This window comes from Cygnus olor, chromosome 1 (genome assembly GCF_009769625.2).
Source record: "Cygnus olor isolate bCygOlo1 chromosome 1, bCygOlo1.pri.v2, whole genome shotgun sequence".
NCBI classification, from domain to species: domain Eukaryota; kingdom Metazoa; phylum Chordata; class Aves; order Anseriformes; family Anatidae; genus Cygnus; species Cygnus olor.
In genome coordinates this window covers 186,030,115-186,052,990 of record NC_049169.1, presented here as the reverse complement: position 1 = coordinate 186,052,990, position 22,876 = coordinate 186,030,115, and the positions used below count along the sequence as shown (strand labels likewise).

Here is a 22,876-nt window from a genome sequence, read left to right as displayed (position 1 = left end):
AGCAAACAATCTACATGAAGACACAAATAGAAAATTCTGCTTTTGTGTCAGGCTTTCGTAAAAATCTTTTGTGGTATTTTTTCAGGACCTTCCCAAAAATTATAAAGAACCTTAATAGTAGCCTAAAAAAATAAGTTAGTTTGCATCTAATTACAATTAATCCGAACATTTTGGTCTTGTCAAAAATAATTTGGCAAGATGTATGGTCAGCATAGTTCAACAGAGAAATATGTGGAATATAGCAAATCAAAACAAGTCAAGTATTTTAGAATTTATTTTATCTGTAAAACATTTTGTTCTCACAGGAACAACTAGACTATAGATTGTGTTATACTGAGATTTCAGAAATATGAATGGAATTTTATGTTTGCAAATTCAGTTCTTTTATTTTTTTTATGCTTAACAAATACATAAGTATATCAATTCTTTAGCCTTGTTTTCTTTAGATTCTGTTACCAATGCCACTATGTCCTAAAAATTAATCATTCCCATGCCTACAGAAAAAATGAGAGTGATGTGCATGATTTTCTTTGAAGAGAAAGTATGATATCTAACAAGTTGATATTTTTTTAATATATGAAACCTTATCACAGTTTTTGTCTATCATCTATGAATGCATGCAGAGATACCTCTGTCTAAAGTACTTGTAAAACGAGCAGTAATTTATCTCACTGTTGATGGCTGTCTTTCTGCAAAGAATAAACAATCAGTGCCTTTCAGTTTATGGTCCTCCCATATGTTACTTCTATCATTACTTCTATACATAGTATGTTGTGGAATTGCACCACTCATGTAGCTGTAGATTGGTATAATGGAACAATTATAAATGTATATTCTGTAGGTTTTTTGTTACTTTTTTGAGAGGTATCTGCAAGTATTTTATGTGGTTTCAAACTCCATAGAAGCATAGGACGACAATATTAAAATGTACCATGAGCACCTGAGGTAAACAATAAAAGATACCTAAGTTTTACCTGAAAAGTTTTACCTGAAGGCACAACTGCAATATCTCCACCTTACTATTTTAAGACAAGGCATAATTATCAACTCTGTACATTTGATTTTATGTAAGATGACATTAATTTATGTCTCTTAAGAAAAAGGAATGAATCTGTTTAACTGCAGAGAAACTGCTGAACGTTTGGTTTCTTGAAAAAGCTATTACTTACTGAGATGCCTAAGAGAGGATTTAATACTCCCAAAGTAGTTCCACAAATTTGTAAATATTGATTAGATCTCTTCATACTTTTTTTTCATCTGAAGGAGGTCTCCACCAAACCAAAATTTTTCTAGTATATTTTTAGCTAGCCATTTTACTATTTTTTTCTGTAGGTAAAGTTTTTTCAATTTTCAATCCATGTATGCCTGACTTTACATTTTAATTGAAACCTTTCTAATTCAGTTTTTAAATTCTATTTTAGATTGTTTAATATATACATTTTAGCTAGCTATTTGGTGGAATTTGCATTTTCAAGAGGAACCCCTAAGTTCTTTTTCATTATTGTTTTTTAAACTTAGTGGAAGGATAAAGAGACAGCTGCAGAGCAGTATGCATTGCAGCTGTTACTTGAAATTACCAAGAATGTCCAAGCCATGCATGTATTGTCCATTTTTTTTAACACTAAAATGTGTTAGACATTCTGCAGTCATCCAGGAGCACAGTAACACACATCTAAGTTGAGAAATTAAAGGTTCACAATTCAATCAGATGCATTTACAGTTCATCGTGGAAAAGCAGAAAATTATTTATTGAAAATCCAAATGATGTTATACAGGAATTTCAAGCAGTATTCTCAAGTTAATATTTTAATACATTTTCCCGTGCAATAAATGTTGACTCTATAAGTAGTAGTCTTTCTGAAGCAGTCTTTGTGTCTACTCTTTGAAAACAATTTTGATAGAAATTCTAACATGTGAATGTACATGTTGGAGATAGTGTCTTTTTTCCGGAAGACTGTTCTAATTGCAGCTTGCTTTAACAGGTACTTTATCCCTGGAAATTTTTGCGCTACCCGTCTTCTCTCATGGGTGTTGGCCTGTTCTATAAACAGTTCATGTTATAAATTAAAGTGCATTGACAGTTATAGGCACAGCTATTGCATTTCTCACTGTGGGTAACTCAGTGCATTCCTAAGCATTAGTCTAAGGTAATTATAAATAATCCCTTCTTTCTTCTAGTTCACCAGATGGCCCTTTGATCAAGCAGCATGTATTCATAAGAGCTCCCTTTCCCATATTCTGGTAGTAGAACAGAGAAAAAAGATGATATTCTCTTTAGACCATATTACACACTAAATCAGAGTAAATATAATCTGCATTCCTCATCAACATTCACAAAAATATTCTGTTTATTCTTCTAGGAACTATCCTTTTGATATAGTGACGCTCTTAAACTTGGTGCTCTTCAAGGCATCTGACACCAACAGAGAGATTTATGAAATTTCCATGCAACTTATGCAGGCATGTATCAGCTACTTTTTTTTTAATTTTCAAATAACTAAATGCATGTACCCTCCTATCTTCACAGGGATCAGGGTGGGGGGTCGAGAGGGGTTGTGTGAACTTCTTATAAAGTACTGTTTATTGGCATTTTAGTTATTTTAGTTTTGTTTTGAAAATAAACAATTAGTTTTGTCTTGCCTATCTATTTATGGGAACAGTTACATAAAAATTAATGGGAAAATATATGGTGTCTTTCAAATTCGGAGCATAAAGATCATTCTCTGGTATCTAAACTTAAAATTCTGACATTTTGTGGATTATTGAATCTTATTGTCTTATTATATCGTTTGTTTTTGTCTCTTTCATAGATTCTTGAATCAAAGCTTTTTGTTTATTCGAAAAAGGTAGCTGAACAAAGACCAGGCAGTATCTTGTATGGTACACACGGTCCATTGCCACCTCTTTACAGTGTCTCACTTGCCCTTCTTTCATATGAACTAGCAAGGATGTATCCTGAACTTACCCTTCCACTTTTTTCAGGTACATGTAGCTATTTGACTTATCTGCTTTACAGTTTTGTAAGAACGGTAGACTACTAAGATACTTCCAGCTGTGAACAGCAATTCTGTTTATAGATGTAGGTTGAGCTGATTTTATTCTGGTTCAGGTGAAATCAGATTTAGCAATGCAATATATATTTCCTAGCAGTACTCACATAAAGTACAGCATAGCTATTTAAACACCTCAGCTGGGGGTTCAGTGCCGTTTGTGTCATCTTAGGGTAACTTTGAGATTACAAGGGCTTCAAATAGGTTAAAATGACATTGGAAGATTCTACTGTAATGGGTTCTTCTGTTAAGCATAGTGATTCTTCTCACAGATATATCTATAATAGATGACAGCTGTGAGGACAGAATTCTTCTTTTTCTATAAACATGACTTTAACTTTGGGAAGATTGTTTGTATGTGTCCAGTTACCATTTATCAAATTTTCAAATCATTCTGAAAGAGTGATCTCCACCTTCAGTTATTTGCCACATCTGCGTGTCATTAGTATCATTTTAATTTTATCAGAAATACATTTTGTCAGGTTACTGAAAAAAAAAAAAGAAGAAGAATCGGGCCTGCAGGAGCACCATTCAGAATATGACCACTCTGAGACCATTCCTGGGAACAACTACATTTTGAGACCTGTCTGTCTGTTTTAATCCATCCTAGTGTGTTGCTCTAGTTTTTAAATACCAGAATGCAATGTCTGTATCGTGGGAATTCTTACTGGATCTTAAAATCGCTTTGTGTTGTTTTTACTCAGTCTGCAGTGGCTGGAGGAAGGGTAAATGAATAACACATCATCTGCCTCTTAGTGCACAAGATGCCATGAGTTATAAATTAACAGGAGTAAGGAAATTCTGGTGGCTTGTCTATCTTACAAAAGCAAATGTTGGTCATTAGTACTGTTATCTGTTTATGCTGCTGTAGCGGCTATGTCATCTAATAGAATTCAGATAAACAGTGCACATCAGAGCCCCTTTCTATATACCTAGAATCATAAGGAGAGAGCATAGTTTATGTCTTGAGGATTTTTAAAAAACAGGCAGTGAGGAAGGAAAGGAAATGTTAACTGTACTGATTTTACAGTAGAATTCTAGTAAAGAGAGCTGCTGTGGTTCATCTTGGCAGCAAGTCTGCCTCTGTGTTTCTTATTGCAGATTTCCTAAATCCCTCTCCCTTACAGTGCCAGTACTATAAACTTTGTATGGTACTGTATTTATACAGCATTCTTAGAGTGGCAGCCACCTATGAATTTTATAGGCCTCCCCACAGGAAATAAGACTCCTTATACCTCCAGTATGTTTTTGTAAACTTAGTGTAATCAGTGCCTTAAGATTTAAACTATAGTTTAGACACATATTGAGGCTGATGAAATGCTTGTAATTCTGCAGAACACTTCTGCATGTTTTCTATAATTCTCCAAAAGCTCTTGATATTCTATAACAGCAGCCGGTACCTGAATTATCTTTTTGCCTCTTTACTGATATTTATTTCACGTAATACATAATACGGCATGGTAACAGTGAGTGATTTTCTGTTTCTAAGCCCAAACAATGTTAGTTATTTTAGACAGAAGATCTGACCAATTTCTTGCTACTATTGAACATTAAATTAAAGTTTCTCTTCATGAAGAACATGCTTTTGTATGTTTCTTGTTTGCAAGGTGAAAACCATAAGGTAGTTTAACACATCAGAAATCTGATTTGAACAGTGTATTTAGTTAGTTTCCTTCATAAACTAACATGTTGTCCTTTTTAACTTTTACTATCTTAGAGGTAAGCCAGAGATTTCCGACAACACATCCAAATGGAAGACAGATTATGCTTACCTATCTGCTACCATGGCTTCATAATATTGAACTTGTAGACAACAGACTGCTCCTCCCCGGTTCAAGCCCTACCACTCCAGAAGATGAACTCAAGGACAAGGATGGGGAAATTGCAGTCACAAGTGGACTAAAAGGCAATGGCTGGGGGTCTCCCGAAGCAACCTCACTGGTTCTTAATAATCTCATGTATATGACAGCCAAGGTAAAAAAAAAAAAAAAAAAAAAAAAAAACTGAAATATTCAAACTTAAGTTTTGTAAGCAGACCATACTTAGGTTTCTGCCCTCTGGTGCCAGAAATTTTGCACTGGAACAGTCTGTACTAATCAGACACAAACTTCTTTTGGCAGGTTCACATTTTCTTTAGGGACAGTGCTAAGACTATTCTCTTTCAAAGCATGAACAAAAGTTGGAGGGGAACTAAATTAGTTCACTCCTGCATTACTTAACGGGATAATGTCTGAAGCAGCAGATGAAAGTTTATTCTGGGATGAGAATGAGCACCTGGCACTTGTCGTGATGAAACTGTATTTTCTAAGAAATGCTTAAATATTCTTTAAGCCAGAGAGACAGAGAAAAGACAAAATGACTAAATTTCTAAAGCGTTAGCTTAAGCATTTTCTTGTAAAAGGGAAGGTATTTTACATCCTAGGTCCTGGTAAAAGACCAGGGATTCTGTTTTCCAATTACTTTTTCATATAAAATGCATAAGCAATCGGTGGAGAGGATACTGGTATCCAGCTTTTCCCTCTCCTTGCTGAGTTGCAGGCTGTTACACTAGCATGCCATGCTCTGGCACTGCTTTTGCCAGATCCAGTGGGTATGTCTAAAAAGCAAAATACATAAGCTCCAGGAAGTAATCCCTGGTACCTATGTCACGTGGGACACAGTGGTTCATGTTTACTATTCTGCTCAGGGTTAATCCTCTCTAGATGAGAATGTCTGCATCCATGCTACTTTGCAATTGGCTCTGGATCTCTTCTTTGCCTCATGCTGAGGCCCTGTAGCTAAAACAGAATTATTATTCTGTATGCATTTAGTCATATAAGCATGTCTGAAGTAGTGTGGGGGCTGTACTTCAGCACACCAGAATTTTATTTGTATTTGCTTCATATCCAGGTTTTTGGTACTTGCTGCACATCCAGAGGCATGAATGATCTGCTAGTACAGAGTCTCTAGGATGTTGTTAGAGGAATCTTACGTGTTAAAAACAGATATGGTACAGTCTCACCTTTACTGCCCATCAGCAACTTGGAGCAAGTTGCTTCGAAAACCACACATAGTTTATGTTCCAGAGTGAACAAGTGTGCTCTCTTCAAACTGTATTGGTGGACGCAACTTTGAGGCTGAATGAGCTGCTGGCACCTGGAAGTGGGCAGAGGGACAAAGCTACTTGACAATGTAGCTTTAGCTAATATGTATTAAATCATTTTCCGTAGAATAGCATGAATTGAATATTGCCACTGTTCTCCCAGCAGAATGTCAGGCTGTGCAGTAGTTAACACAGTCTTCTCAAAGTGGGAGCCAATGATTTTAAACAGCAAACAAGAGTTTCAATTCTGACTCCCAAATCCTGGATGAGCACACTAACACTTAACTGACTGGACAAAAGGGAGGTGTTCCCATAACCACATCCTGCAAAAGAGAGCAAAAGCTGCTGCTTTCCAACGTGGAAGCCACAAGCTCTCTAGTTCTTCATTCTGCTAGGACTTATGTAGGACAGAGGTACCAAATACCATGAAGACTGAAACAGTTAGGTGCAGATATGCAGAACAGAACTTCAGTTGCTTAAACAACTGTAAAGATGAAACCCAGTGAACGGCTGGATCACCTTTTGAACTTACATTCCTGCAAAACATGTGCAATTTAAGTCCTTTTGTGGATTTGAACCTAAATACTTTTGCATACAATTTATGTTCCAAAGTCTGTCAGATGGCTATTAAAAATATTGTTCTGGTACTTGTTGCAGCATTTTACTGTTGGTTTTGCATGAGAAAATGCTCTAAAAGGATATGCCTTCAGTTTGGAAGTTTGCATATTTATATTCTGTATACATTTCAAGAAATGTGTGCCTATGATCCTTTGCAGTATGGAGATGAAATTCCTGGACCAGAGATGGAAAATGTCTGGAATGCATTGGCCAACAATGAAAAATGGAGTAACAACCTTAGGATAACACTGCAGTTTCTCATTAGCTTGTGTGGTGTTAGCAGCGATACCATCCTTTTACCTTATGTAAGTGTTTGCACTTTATTTACTATTGGTTGCATGGGTTTTAATGAAGAAAACAGCTGTCACCTGTAGAAAACGCTTTTCTGTTTCAGGACTAAGAAGTACCTGTGTATTCCCAACCACACTGTACAAATTAAATCGGGGGAATAAATGAGCCAAGAAACTGATAATTCAAGAAAGGGAATGAGTAGTGAGAACCTCAGTCTGCCAGTACAGCACACCTCATCTCAAGCAAGAAGTTTTCCTTGCAAGCAAAGACCATCTTTGCTTGTCTATGCAAGAGACCAGTAACAGGAGCTGACCATAAGTTGCCAAAATCAATGCCAAAAAAATAGATTTTTTTTGTTGGTCTCATAGTTGCATAAAAATATGCAATTTTACATATATATTTAAAATTATATTACAAGACAGAATAGCTGTCCAGAGGTTAAATACCTTACATGAAAAATAAAGAGAAGTAAAAATGCTAAAAGCTTATAATTTTTCTCAGTAGGAAATTAGTTTACACCTCTACTAGTTAAATTTTGGAAATCATTTAAACAACTGAAGTTATACGATAAATTCAACATAGCACACTAAAATTTTATTAATATTTGTCTGTTGTAAAGATTTATGTGTTCCTTCAGAAAAACATGCAATTTTAAGAAAGTGCTATCTTCTCCTTTAGGAGAGTAAGGCTTCCTGTGGGACATCTCCAGAGGAACAGCATACCTAACCTTTATAAGCTCTTTACTACATCAGCTTTTGCCTTTGAATGGCTGTCATGAGTTACATAACTGTTCCTGCAATGTGCAAGTCAAACTGTGCAGGATATTGTTATTATTCAAGTTAAAATAAAATCAGGGTTGCCTGAGAAAAGCAAGATAGTCCCATTCCCATGTGCCTTACTGCTCAGTTGCTGTGAGTAAGGGAATCTAAATTTAGTAAATTTTCCAGCACAATTACGATATGCTGTTTTATTAGTTAGTCTCCTTCTGTTGATTTCCATGAAAGAAATTAGAAATGAATATTAATGTGATTAAACTTATCTAAAAAGCCTTATAAATATGCTTTGTATACAGTTACTGAAATTACACTTTTCTTCAAGTGTTTATGCTGCCTGCTAAGAATAATAGAACAAAGGAAATATGGAAGACCATAAAAAAATTCAAGATGTTGTTCTTGCATCATAGACATCCTGTTGGTTTCCATTTATTTGCAGGGTTTACTGCTCCATTTTATCATTCAGTGCATGTACATGCAAAGGTAGTGGTGCTTAGCTAAGCAAGAGGAAAGATTTTAAAGTGGAATTGCTGTAAGAACAAGCTCAAGGCTTATATTAGAAGAAGATAAAGGGTTAGATCCTAAATCTCTTGATGGTAATGAAGATCTTTCCATCAACTGTGAGCTTTCAACACATCCTTCTTCCAAAACCGTTGCCATACCCCAGCTGTGAGCAGTCAACCCCAACTCTCCTTACTATTCATAGCACTTCTCCTTCTTCAAAGTCTCTCCAAACCCCTTTATATCAAAGCTTTGGCCCTCACAGGCCTGTCATCCTCCAGTACAGGACAGTCCTCCTGCTCAGCATCTACTGTCTTGCCTGTGGGACTTCTCTGCCATTCCTGCCAGGCTTCTGATTGCTGTTAACAAGACCATCAGGTCTTCATTGGTGATGGCAGCTGACAAGGTTCCTGCGTTTTCTTCCACACTGTTAGTCTTCATTTTATAATGTTGATTTAAAAGGCTGATTCCCAGATTTTGCAAAATCTGAAGGAAGTCTTCTGCAGGAACTTACAGCCTGACTGTGCTTGCAAGTCGCCCTTTAATTGTATCTTTGTCTGGAGCAGGAAAATACACCAGGCTTATCACATGCATCTGCTCAGTGTTTTGATAATGCCCTGGAGTTTACAGATAAGAAATCATACTTGACTCTGTTAACTATACAAGACTGCTGATACCATAAACATGTATCTCCAATTAGCATGTAGATAACATATACGCTTTAGCAAATAAAGATAATTCAAACAGTTTATCAGCACTGTTCCAGCTCACCTGGGCTCAAAAGACCATGCAGTTGCACAATTGCCAGTTTACTCAGCTCTTCATGGATCCCTCTGTGCCCAAGGCAATCACCAGCTGCTTCATGCCTTCAGCCATCTGTTCTGCTTACGTGGGCCCAAGCCAAAAGCATGCCTTCACTCTTTTTTTTTCAAGCAGCTAAATTCCTTTTTTCATCTTTTATACCTGCATTTTCGTTAAGCACTTTTTTTCCCAGTGCTCCAGTGTAAGTTGCTCAGCAGTCCTTTCTTTCACATGTGTACTGAAGGACTCCTTAAAATATTTACAGTTCAGAAACCCCTTCAGCAGAAACTCTTACTGTAGGGAATGTGACCCTTTCTGGGGTGAAAGCAGTTGGAAGTGGCACCATGAGCCCAACTAGAAATAAGCCTCCAAAAGGAAGTGGAATTGTTTTTGGAAAGTCCCTAGGAGATTATGGAACAGTAGTTTAAAAAAGAATGTGCCCATTTTCTCTACTTAAAAAAAGAAAAAGAAAAAAAAAAAAAAAGGAAGAGAAAAAAAAGGGAAAGAGAAGCACTCAAGAAGTTATTTTAATGGAAGTATTTATAAGAACAACCATAGTTGGTGGGGCCAAAAGGCAGTTCCGTCCAGTGTATTACACTGTAAGTATCTGTTTAGGGACATCCTTAAAAACAAGAAGGCAAGCACAGAAGGGTGCTTCCCCATACGGTTTCTCAGCTCCAGCAATTTATGAAACAAAATGTTTTTGAGCCAGAGAGAGTCTTCGCTTTTAATAGCTATCCATTTTTTCTTCAATAATTCAGTCTAGTTTTATGTCAATATCTAAGAAGTCCTCATTGCTGCTGTGCATACAATAAGGTTTGGGTAAGGTCTCGTTAAGTAACAAAAAAGGTGTTGCTTTTTTTTCCAGAATATCTGTAAATTATACTCTCTCAGATCTTTCAAATAAGGATGCCAGAAGTCTACACGCACCGTTACTTAGCTTTTTTACCATGTACTATCACTTTGATTACATATATAAGTAGCTACTGAGAATCTGACCTATTCTTTGTGGCTACAGCTACCTATCTTTCATATCAACCATATCTGGAAATACAGGCATGAAATTTTGGGTGGATTTAGCTTTCTAGATGAGAACTTTGCTCCATGCAAGATAGTAGGATTTATGTTCAGTGTTAATCATGTATGCTTAAACTATAAATCCGTGAGTATGATTCAGAGTTAAAGCTGATATTCTTAAATGTACAAAATTAGTTGGTTTTGTATATGTGTGCTATACAGTTATGTATCTAAACGGATGATTTGTGGATGATAATCAAATTTTGGGTATTTATAACACAGATTCGCTCAGTTGGGGAAGTGATCTTGAAATCAAAGCAAGCAGTTGTACTTCTTTGTGATCTAGATGGATGCACTTGTGCAGTTATGTGTCTGTCAAGCAGTAATACTAGCACTCAGTATTGTAGTGTATCATGTATTGATTTCTTTGTAAATTCACTTTGGACAGAGTTTAATAACTGAAATTTTCTTCTCTAGATAAAAAAGGTTGCCATTTATCTCTGTCGCAATAATACGATTCAAACAATGGAGGAGCTTCTTTTTGAACTGCAGCAAACCGACCCAGTGAACCCAATAGTCCAGCACTGTGATAATCCTCCGTTTTACCGTTTTGCTGCCAGTAACAAAGCCTCAGCTGCAGCTTCTGGTATGATCCAAATATACATGTCAGCTGTGTTCTCCTGCTCTTTCCAGTCTCCTTGTCTTCGAAAAAAAACAATCTAGTTACTTTCTCACCCATTCAGATATAAAGTGCAAGTTTCAGAGCCTTGTTGCTCATCTAAATTACAGGTCTTTTTGATTCCTAATGTTGCATATGTTTTGTAAACAGAGGTTTAATTCTCTCAACTATTTGAATAGGATGTTGCCAGTGTTTGGTGTGGTTCAGAGCTTGTATGATGTGGTTCTTCTATCACTAGTTTTTCAGAACAAGAAGTCACTGCCAATGCTGTCATCACAGCAGATACACCAAAGCAACAGTCTGCTGAAAACTGAGAGATTCAATTGTGTGGCAATTTCATTTTCAACGGCCTGAGGCTTTTTCCAAGCTGCTGTAGACAAAGCTACATAAAAGTCACTCACCCCAAATTCAACTTTGTCAACGTTTTGCCAAATTCTTGAAAAACAATAGATTAGGTCGCCTGAGAATGAACTTAGTTCAAGGAGTGGAAGAGCATCACTATGTTGATCTGCCCCTCAAAGCATGCAAACTGTGGATTATTCATCCATGCAATCAGGTCCTGCTTTGTAGAGGTGTCAGTGTTCATTCATTTATGCAACTGTTGTATTAGCAGGATGATCACTTTGGCTGGGGCTACTAAAAAAATTAAAGTTATAGGCTTTTATTGCTTTGCAAATACTCTTTGATGTGTGTACCAAGTGTGCTTATTGACATCTCACATATAGGAACTACGTCGAGCAGTAACACTGTTGTAGCTGGCCAAGATAGTTTTCCTGATGCAGAAGAGAACAGAATTGTGAAGGAGACTGATGAAAGGTTTGTGACATCTTTTTCTCCAAAATGTATGCATTTTTCTGGGCTAAGAGGTAGATCTTGGGCAAAGTTCTGCTTGTTTTGTGGGGAGTTCTGACGCTTAGACTGATCCTAAGTGGCATTATTCTAGTAAGACCATTTTTAAATGAGCATATGTAAAAAAAAAAAAAAAAGTATATGTGGTTCTAGCTCCTGACTTTTGTTTATTAATACATGACAGAGGAAAATCTGTTAAACCTACGCTGAACAAATTGTCCTAAGTAGATCATGTTTTCATAGGAATTATTTACAAAGGAGAAAGAAAATCAAGTGTATACTAAATAATGAATGTTAAAATCTTTTTTAAAAATCAGTTTTGATTACACCTTTTTATTTCATGCACAGCAAGTGAAATTTAGTATGCAAGTTTGTGTCCATGATTGCAAGGACACCTGCTTTTTCTGGATAAAGTGTCTTAGAGAGGAAAATTGTGTAAAGTATTTTGCTTTGAAACTATACAGTCTTTTACTACATATGGTACATACCAACAAATGGTGAAGGAGTAAATGCAAAGCTTAAAGGCTGTCGGATTCTCCAGCACAGACATATGTATTTTTTATCTCACTGAAACCCTCTTATTTCTTAAGATAACTTTGAATGAATATTAATAGCATTAATTAGTAAGTATATTAGTATTATATTATTAGCTAATTCTTCCTGATAGTAAGTAGTATCACTACAGTGGACCAATCCACCTTCCAGAGGTTCAGGGCTTAGTGGTAGAGAAAAAGTTGTGTGAGCAAACATTTCTGTACTTCAGAGTATATAGCGTATGTGTGTATGTAGTATATAGTTAGATTTCTTTTTAGTTGAGTTGCAGGTAATTTGAATAAACTTCATTTCCTGGTATACTTCGAATCCATGTTTTCAGGGTTTTTTATCTTATATAAATTATATAAAAGAAGATTTATGATATTCAAATCTTCCAGAGACTACTGATAAAACTTAGAAAAAAATGTAAAATATTTTTTTAGAATTGATTGCTGGCATTTACAAAGACATTTGTCAAAGACGGTAGAAATGTCAGGTACATCTGTATTTCAAAACTGATCTATCAGTCTTAGAACATCCATTAACATTGACTTCATGCATCAAGATGTATTAAATAACGTTTACAGAAAGTAATAGATTGAAAACCAACTATGATCATAAATGTGGGCATTTTTGGAATAACACAAAACTAATCAGATGATACAGATATTTTTATGTTGAAGCCAAATGACGTAAAATGGAAGGCTGAAAAGCCTTTGAAGTACGAGTGATCTGGAAATTTTTGTGTGTGCGCAAATTCGGCTTTATTGGGCTGTAGCATAAATTTACAAGATAATACTGCATTAACTTTTGTTGTAGTGTTTAAATTTTTGACAGATACTATAATGTTATATCAATGCCTGCCATCTTACATAGTGAATCATGGTTTCAATATCGTTCTCTGTTAGAGTGTTTTATGAAGTATTTTTGTTTAAAAAATCTGCCCTGCTCTCAAGCCATTTCTATGGCCTGTATTCTCTACTTGTTTCGTAACAGATAGTTTGTCTCTGCATGTTTCTTCATATTTTTTTTCCTTAACTTTAATCTACTTTTATCTTATTTATCAGTTTAGGTATGTCAGATAAATATGTCAGTAATTGTCAGTTTGTATATATTTTCTAAGGGTCTATACTAAAACAAGAAAAAACAGATACTGAAAAGACAGAAAATATCAGAATTAGTGACAGAAGATGGCTCATGATGTGTTTTTGACACCTTCACAATGAATTTATTGTGCCCCAATTAGATAGGTGTGCTTTGGAAAGAGCATAATATATGAAAGGATAATGAAATGCCCTGCAATATGTATGCACAGTAGTAAGAAACCGAATTTTGCACGGAGAACCTTCAACATGGTTTTGTTTGATATAGTTGTTTTAATACAGTTATTTGTAATTAATTTCCTACCTTTGCATAAGCTTTGCATTTGCATAAGATGTTTTTACATCATCACTAGCGTGAGCCTCCAGCATAGCTCCTCTCGCTGCCACTGCACACCTGATTATAGTGACAGCACAAGAAGGTGGCAGAAACACAAGGAGATCACCAGTAAAATTTAGTTTGTCGTGGGTCCGTGGCAGATTAGAGGACAGTTGTGGACAGTTCGTTCTGGCTCTCGTATCCTTTGACTCCTCTGCTAGATAGGCTCTTGCAGTTGCTGGATTATCCTATTGAAGGGTCATTTGCTGCAGTTCTTGCAGCTTTGATAACTGTGTGGGCTTGACTTCAGGCTATTCAGTCAGTTACTGGTTTAGCAGGTTGCCAGAATTTTGCCTGTGAACATGGGCTGTGACAAAATCCTCACTGTGAACAGTTTATACCCAGTCCAGCCTTAGCACAGTTTCTTGCTTCAAGAAAAACAGCCATGTGCAGCAGGGGAATTTCCCCTCTGCTGAAATTTAAGAGCTTGTGATAAAGCAGCACAGTGTCAGAACTTCTCAGAAACTTGCTGCTAGAATCTGTTTTTCTGGAAATAAGTAACAGCATGTTCAAATTTCTGTCTATTCCCGTTTAAAAGCATATGCATAAGGAAATGCTTTTTTTGTAAAGTATATATATCCCTGATGTTTAATGTCAGTCTATTTTTTAATAAAGATTATTCTTGTATTCGAAGGTTCAGTAATGTAATCAGAGCACATACTCGACTAGAATCAAGGTACAGTAATAGCTCTGGAGGATCTTATGATGATGACAAAAGTAAGTTCTATTCTTCAATTTGATGAAATTTCTGGTATTTGGTGGGAGAGGAAAACATTCTTTTGACTGGGGGAGGCTCTCTGTTTAACTTCTGTGTAAACAGCAATGTAGCATCACCATGTAGGGAGTGTCCCTATTTTACCTTCATACCTCATTTATTTCCTTTGTTTAACCATGGGCTCAGTCAAACCTACTTAAAGGCAAGGGAACTGAAGGCAGCAGAAGAGAATCCTCCAGACAGTAACACATTGAACCATGCATAGCAAGGAGAAAGACATCCAAGAGCATTACAGCGAGTACTTTGAATTGTGCCCTTCACCAGTATTTCCTTCCAAAACAAGTGCTATTATATGAACATGACAAAATGATTTAGGACTTTCCAAAAATGAGGCCTTATCTCTTCTTAACTTCTCTCTGCTATCTGCATCCAATTGCTGGCTGCATTATGTAAAACTGTGATAGAAGGGAGAATGAAATAGGGCTCCTGAGCACAGTTGCTGTTTCTGCTGAACAGACTATAAATGGACCCTTGAAGCTGAGCAGAGATTCCAAAGGAAACCAAGATATTTCCATCAACTCTTCAATTACAGTGTAAATTTTGATAGTTGGATTGGCCTAAATTAATTTCTGGAGTGAATCATAAGGAAGCAAATCTACAGAGTTTGATAAGCCCTAACCAAATGTTAAAAGGCAAGACTTTTTTATAGACTTTCATCTCTGGCTTAATAAAGCTAGGTGAAATAATATAGAGGCCATAAAGTCTTTCCTTGGTACAAAGGACACCAGTTTGGGACAGCATTTTGACACAGAAAGTCAAGATCTTATATATTCTTCCAGCCAAATATTTTTTGGCAATGTTTTTCTGCGAAACATGGTTAATACTTTCAAATGCAAAATATAGGCTGATTTTATCTTTATCCATAACTATTTTTCATAATAATGAAGTAAAATATTTACAAAATACTGTATACGTGCATCCTGCAGTATTTGTATACCCCAAAAAGTGCTCGACATATTAAACTCAGTGTCTTTTACTACAGTTCTCTTGTTCATCTAATGGCTTTCTAGTGCTGCAGCTACTAAAAATTCTTCAGCAGATGTTAACTGGACCACCAGTGCTAAGCTGATCTGCATCAGCAATCTTTCAAAACAGAACAATGTTTATATCAGAACATTCTTCACGAGTAGCTGATTTTGATGAGGGTTTGGGTAATAAAAATTTTTTAAATGCTGAAATTTTCTCTTGGTCTTTTGGAATGTCTCCTTCAACTGCTGCACAAATGGTTTTTTTTCCTGCCTGTACCTGCAAACTTTATAGTACTGTGAATATTTATGCAAGGTTTGCTTCTCACAGGGATTCCTTTCACAGATATATGCATACCTACATGTAAAATAAAATTCATTTTACTTAACTACTGACATTTATATAGATATCTGAATAAAAAGGGTAATTCTTATGTCATTTATCATGCTGGAATATAAATAATGCAACCTCCATTAAGAAAGTGCAACTTGCACCCTCTGGCAGGCAGCCCAGGCAGCTAAGGAGTTGGTGGTATGGCTTATGTCTTCTCTCCAGCCTACTTGAACATACATGCATTGCTGAGGGTATAAATAGGAAATGTAACTCTTCAGCACAGAAACTTTCTTGTTCAGTCAAAGATTGTATGTTAAGGTGCAAAGTACTTCTTTTTTTTTTCTCAGTCCTTACTTAAACCCATGAAAACGTAAGTGAGAAACTAGGTCTTAGTGTAGACTTTATGAAGCAGTTTTATGTGAAACACTTAAACTGCTACGGTGCTTTTTATGTGAAAAGCATTTGGCAAACATTATCTGTTTAATCCTCAGAAGATGAAAATGTGCACTTGTTATACTTCGCTACTTTATTAGGTCACTTTATTTTGCTTTATCAATAACCAATAAATAGTCCCCCAGAAGATGAGAGAAACAAGTAGCAGTCTAAATCCTGAAGAACTAAAGCATTCCTTGAAAGACTAACACCGAAGAGTGGAAATGATAAAGTTGGCATTTTAGTACCAATCGCAGAGGTAGCTACTGTACTGAAGGGTTCCTGAAGATCTGGAAAGCTGAAGACATTTTGTCAAAACCACCTAGTGATGTTTAAAGGAAAAAGTTGGTTTTGATACTTCTCTAGACATCAGAACAGTGTTGTGTTCTGTGGCAAAGCCAACAAGCACTAGGTATATGCTGTAAAATAAAGGCTGAGGAGAATGGTGAGAGTTACAAACCTACATGAAATGCAGAAGGATAGAAACAAAACAAAACAAACAAAAAAATAATGCTCTCACTGCAAATTCACAAAAGATAGTGCTTAGGTATATGTCAAGAATAGACCTGGTAAGGATACTTTCCATGGCCTTGTATCGCGGACTGCCAGACCTGAGAAATAAAAAATGACCAATGGGAAAATCATGAAGAATGAAAGGGAATAAAATACAGGAGAGATGAACACAGATATGCAGCTGAGAAAAGACAGAAAGTGATGGAAATAACTTACTGGACCCATGTTATTACAGATAAGCAGGTGGAAAAAAAAATCTATTGCTTATTTACAGAATCATATGTACAGCAGTTGTCCTACTGAGGCAAAGTTAAATATATATTTGAGAAATTCAATAGATAATTCATCCCTACTGAAAGAAAATTATCATACTGAAGATGTTTTTCACATTCCTTATGTCTCTCCTAATTCAGGACATATAATTTCTGCCTTCGTAGCATAGCTCAGCAGGGTACTGATCAGGAGCTGCAAGAATAAGTCACTGGTACACAGCTCCTTGCAGCAGATGGCTTCCAACAACAGCTTCGTTGGCTGAACTTTCCTCCCATTTTTGAAGAGAAAGTCTGTTGCGTGTTGATGTGTGATCTGGATCCAAAGCTACTAAGTGACAGCGGGGATTCAGCTGCAGCTCCTACAATTCAGTGCTGTCTGCGTAGAATCTGTTTAATTTCCAGCAGTGTGAAACAGCGATTAAAAATGCTTCACTTGTTATTGAACACAGGAATTTGCAAACGTAATGTCTTCTTATCACATTATTCCAAACAGCTGAGCTGATGCATTAGTGTAAACTTTATTTTATTATTTCTTCAAAATGGGTAACCAGACTTGATTTAATACTTTTCTATGCAGATGATCCTGTTTCTCCATACACAAGCTGGTTACTGAATATAGTTGAAACCAAACAGCCGCATCCCCTGCCCATGCCATACAATGGAGGATGTTGGGCACCGCTTGTGGACTACCTCCCAGAAACTATCACACCCCGTGGACCCCTTCATAGGTGAGCAGTTTCTCATTCTGGTATTTCAGACAGCAAGGTGCTTCTTCTTACTGCTTGGCCAACACCAAATCAAACTTTCACACCACTCAGAACATCTGAAAATCACTCTTCAGTTTTCTGCTGTTTTCCTGCACTGATTCCTGCTGATCCCTGTGTTAAAATCAAAATGCAACGAAGGCTTGCAATTCTACCAGATTTGTACCAGAATGTCTGTTTACAATGTAGGACATCAAGACAAAACAGAAGAGGAAAATTTGTCTTTCTCAAGCTTCTGTGGCTGTTATTCATACCACATTTTTCCCCTTTATTTTTTATTCTAATGAGGCTATGCATATTCTGAAATTCCTCTTTTACATAATTTGTATTGACATTAACAGTGTTCTTTTCAGTAATGGGTACTTACCTGCTTAATACTGTAACTAAGGTACTTCAACATTAATCATATTGACAAATGCTACACATTTGAGAATGTTCAGATTGTTTATTTCTTATGAAATAATAGTTGGCATCTTGCTCTTTTCTCACCTCCAAGGGGTTTCAAACTGACCCTGTGATTCAATTTCCAGGTGCAATATTGCTGTCATCTTCATGACTGAGATGGTAGTGGACCACAGCGTAAGAGAAGACTGGGCCCTTCACCTCCCTTTGTTGCTACATGCTCTCTTTTTGGGTAAGACCAGCAGAACAAAAAAGAAAGTATAAATGTACTCCAGTCCTTTTATTTTAGTTTTGATGAAGCTCTGGAGTTTTGTTTCTTATTATGATTTCTTTAGTATGATTTCCTTAAAAAAAAAGGCCTGAGGCAATTACAGTCTGTCAGCCTCAAATCTTTGAAGCTTGTGAATATTTTGGCCAATTTCACTCAAATTTGAGAGATGGGTAGAAGTTTGAAGATGACTGACTTCCTAAAACATCTATAATAAATGTAGGGCCCACCTGGGAGTAAGGCAGATGAAACTCATCCTTTGTACGTTCGTGTTTGTGATGGGCAGCTGGCCAGTGTGTATATGTTTTACACGTGGACTACACACACAAATGCCATCTCTTGCCTTTGTGAAAATATTATGTAAGAGAGCCAACATTAATGTGCTGCGGAGATAGTGAGGGTAGGACATGGATCACTGGAAAATAAGTTTCATTAATTTCACTGTTAATGGATTACTTCATCATCAGTGTTTTCCATTACATAAGTTTTCTGAACTTAGAGGCACTCCTTTTTCCCCACTGCTATGTCTGTTCCTTATCGTAACAACTCAACTGGAGGTGGTATGTTCCTTATCCTAGCTCTTAATATTATGAAAACTGCATGGCGTAATTTTTTAGCACACAGGAGTATTTAGCATTATAAAGCCTCTAAGAGCAATGGCTAGGAGCGTGCTGGAAGGGGCTTCCAGGGTTGGTTTCAATAAGAGATTACACATGTATTCTTCAATTAAAAGTTCAATTTCCTTTTGTGGCTGCCCATACCATTTTTTTTTACTACTTTTTATGTTGGTGTTAACTTTTCAAGTGTAAGGGGGAGCCGAATGAGAAATAGCTAACTGTATGTATCAAATCAATAACCATCAACTGATCAAACAACCTCTTTGTTATGATTTATAACAAGTTACTGTAACTGGCATTTACAGTTAGAAATTCTCAGAAGAAAAAATGAATAACTTAGGACAGGAATCGTATGCAGCAGGGTGGTTACTTCAGTTAAAAAAGCTGTAAGGAGCCATCAGGGAGCCATGCAAATAAACATATGCAGAAACACAGTTGTGATATTAGTAATCCATTATAAAAATGTCTTTACTGATTTGCTTGTGCAATAATGTTTCAACATTGCAGTATTTCATAAGAAACAAGTAGAAATTTGTGAATACCATTAAAGAAAGTCCTTTGGCTATGAGCTTCCAATTCTCAAATGTGGGATTGAAGTTGAATGCAAAAGCAAAGCGATAGCTAAAATGACATCATAGCCTCTGGGCTTCAAGTTCAGTTTCTCAAGAGCTGTTGTACCTCCTTTGGAAAGTTTCTATATTTTGTAGAAGAGCTCTGTTGTGATGGTGTAACGAAGTTATACTAAACATGTTAGTCACAGGTATGATAGTGACTGAAAAATAAGTAGTTCTGTGTTGTTGGAATGAGATTGTGCAGGTGCATCTGACTAAAAACAAAACTGGAAATAATATGGTGGCTAGCTGGGGAGCCTGTATCCTTCTGTATATCAGGAGTGGGACAGTACTGTAGTGAAATAGTTTTGCAGTATGCGTGCTTGTTTAATAGGCTATTGGATGGTGTGTAGTGCTGACAGTAAAGCAGCAGCAGACTGCTGCTGTGAACCTGCCTACGTCAGTAGTGCTACATCAGAAAAGCACCGCTGTTTAAAAACTCTTTTGCAACCATTGTGAGATGAGTTGATCAGTAAGACTACTTTCCTGTGGAAACCTGTCCATGTGACAGAAGTTTACCCTCTTGGACACTCTTCCAAGTTAGAGAAGGGGCCAGTGCTGGAGAAGCACAAAGACTCAACTGTCCATCTCACTTCAAAGTTAACATATCTATGTCAATACTTGAGTATGATACTAGGGGTTAACTGGATTTCAGCCACAAGTGCCAATACAGAACTCATCTCCAACTAAGAAAACCTGTTACATCTTTTTCACTCCTGAAAGTGTATGTTAAAACAGGGTAGGATGAGATCCTGGAGGTGGAAGGAAATGGGAAAAGGAGAACAGGAGCAGGGAACTCAAGAAGCAGGAAAAGGGACAGACCCATTGGTGGTGCTTCTTTTGGAGAAGGCTGTGGGCAGATGGGTCAAACTGGGAATCACAGGGTATTCAAAGACCTGATGATAGAAGCCAAAGACACACACTTCAAGCATGGCACCATGAGGAGATGCATTTTTGCAGGCCAGGCAAGAAAACACAAGAAAACCCGTGACTTGAAAGACCTGTTGGCTGCCGCCCCTTTGAGTGAAGAAGGGGCTGCTTTTTAAAGAGTATATCCTAAGAAGAGAGGAACTGAAGAAGAAAACAATTCAAATTTCCAACACCTAAACACAAGGAAGTATTTATAAATGTCCTGAAAGATACTGAAAGAGAATTGGAAAAAGCTTATTATCACACAGTGATGTTTATTTTATGAAAATCTGTTTCCTTTATGTTGGTAACTTGGGATTTATTCAGGTTGTGTTAAAATCTGGGAGCACACAAACAAACAGCATTAGTGCTAAACTGGTCAGGGTCTTTCGGTGCTATATCTTCCGTTTCTGTTCTGCACCCTGAGGTAGTGGCTCATTTCTCATGCTTTCTGGTAGCTGAAGTTCTTTTTCAAGGGATTTTGTCTGTCAGTTCCTTTCTTTATAAATCAGTATCTACCTCATACAGTTTGCACGAGTTTTAAAACTGATGTCTGTGCAGGAAAGCCAGATACTCAGTTAAGCAAGGTAGATACATCCACCACCAAGAATCTCTTATCTTTTGAGGTTTTCCAGCCCTGGCAAATTAATGCTTCAGTGAGGCAGGATGCATGAAGGTATATTGCCACACATTGTTTTGAACCTCCTGTGTGGGACCTCAGCCTGGAAACTAAATATACACAAGCATTTGAAGTAAAAACACTAGTAACTGTGTCCAGAAATACTGCATCTTTTGTTTGTTTGCACTGTTGCCATGAACTGCCTTGGAATTTTTGCTATCTCTGGAATGTGAACTTGTTTATTATTGCTTCATATTCAGAGATTGCTGTAACCTTTTCTTTTAGGTCTTGACCATTACCGCCCTGAGGTCTTTGAACACAGTAAAAAGTTACTGCTTCACCTTCTGATTGCATTATCTTGCAATAGCAACTATCAAGCCATTGCATCAGTGCTTCTTCAGACCAGAGAGATGAATGAGATCAAGACTCTGACAGTACAACCAGCATACTTACCTGAATATCTTTATACAGGTAATAAAGCACAAGAAGAAGAGAACATTGCATTGTACTGAGAGCTTTTTCAAAGTAGAATGTCAAGGTTACTTTCCTAAAATATTAACTGTTTTGATAAATTAAAGTCGTAAAGTGGCAAATCCAAAGAGTTACTATAAATATTAATTCCATGAAAACTATCCTAGAGGTGCACCCAAATAATTATTAGATAACTTCTGACAATGAGAAAGCTATCTGCTGTCAGGCAAGATATATAATGTAGAATTTTAAACATCAATATGGCTATTAACTTCCTAACTTCCTCCACAGGGAGTGAGGACTGCTTTAAATGAGGGCAATCAGTCCTCAACCTTCAAAAAAAAAAAAAAAAAAAAAAAAGAATAAATAATTCCAATACTGGAAGAGCAGCAGGAATATGCAGCTCAGATGTTATATTCCTACATTAAATTTTACATGTTTTATATCCTCCTTTATACCACAGATGCACTTATTTTCTGTCCTGAAATCTGTTTCTGCTTTATGAGGCTTACTTCAGATCTCTGCTGAGATGGATGTTCTGTTAACTTCTAGCAATTTACCTGGTTTTAAGGGATTAGTTGGGAGCAGTTACTTGAAAGCAGCCAGCTAGATTTACTGTTGCCATATAGTGTTATTAAAAGCAAGTTTACTGTTGAGATTTGAAGGAATCACAGGACCAGTGTAGAGTTATGGAGGTAGGCTTAGTTGTCTGGGAGAGGGTGAGGAACTTTACTGCACAGTGACAAATGAAAAACAAAGATTATCAAGTTAGTGGCATTTTCATCATTCTTTAGGAATACAGCCAAAAGTAATAAATAGTTTGGATTCATATAGAATATTGATATCATTATTATTCTTTTATGGGTTACAAAAATTTGGTTTTAAAATAATGAGAAAAGAGAATTCAGTATACATATTTAAAATTAATAAATTAATTTGGCCTTTTTAGATTTCAGTCTGAATAAAGTCTGCAAAATTACCTCACACATGAATTTCCCTTCTGACTTGTGTACATCTCTTTTCCAACACATGTCCATGAATTATTTAATACAGAATAAAATTCAGTAATAAGATATTACTGCTTTTCTGCCAAAATGAAACACTCTTTTTATTCCTATCTCTGAAAGCATAATTGGTACTCTGTGTCTTGGCCTCTTGAGTTCAAAAAGATGTCAACACGTTGTATTTGGATTCTTTTTTGATCAGCTAATTTAAAGAGTCAAAGTGTGAGTGAATAGCTATAGCGAAGA

The 22,876-nt window shown here is 36.5% G+C and overlaps 1 protein-coding gene across 1 annotated transcript in view; it reads left to right on the top strand.

Annotated features, from left to right (window-relative positions):
- FRY (FRY microtubule binding protein) overlaps positions 1–22,876 on the top strand; it is a 190,133-nt gene that overhangs the window by 119,187 nt on the left and 48,070 nt on the right. Inside the window, 10 exon segments of the mRNA XM_040543874.1 lie at positions 2,361–2,460; positions 2,811–2,982; positions 4,768–5,024; positions 6,909–7,055; positions 10,611–10,779; positions 11,538–11,628; positions 14,309–14,391; positions 17,543–17,693; positions 18,260–18,363; positions 21,441–21,626. Of these exon segments, the coding sequence (XP_040399808.1) occupies positions 2,361–2,460; positions 2,811–2,982; positions 4,768–5,024; positions 6,909–7,055; positions 10,611–10,779; positions 11,538–11,628; positions 14,309–14,391; positions 17,543–17,693; positions 18,260–18,363; positions 21,441–21,626 (1,460 nt within the window).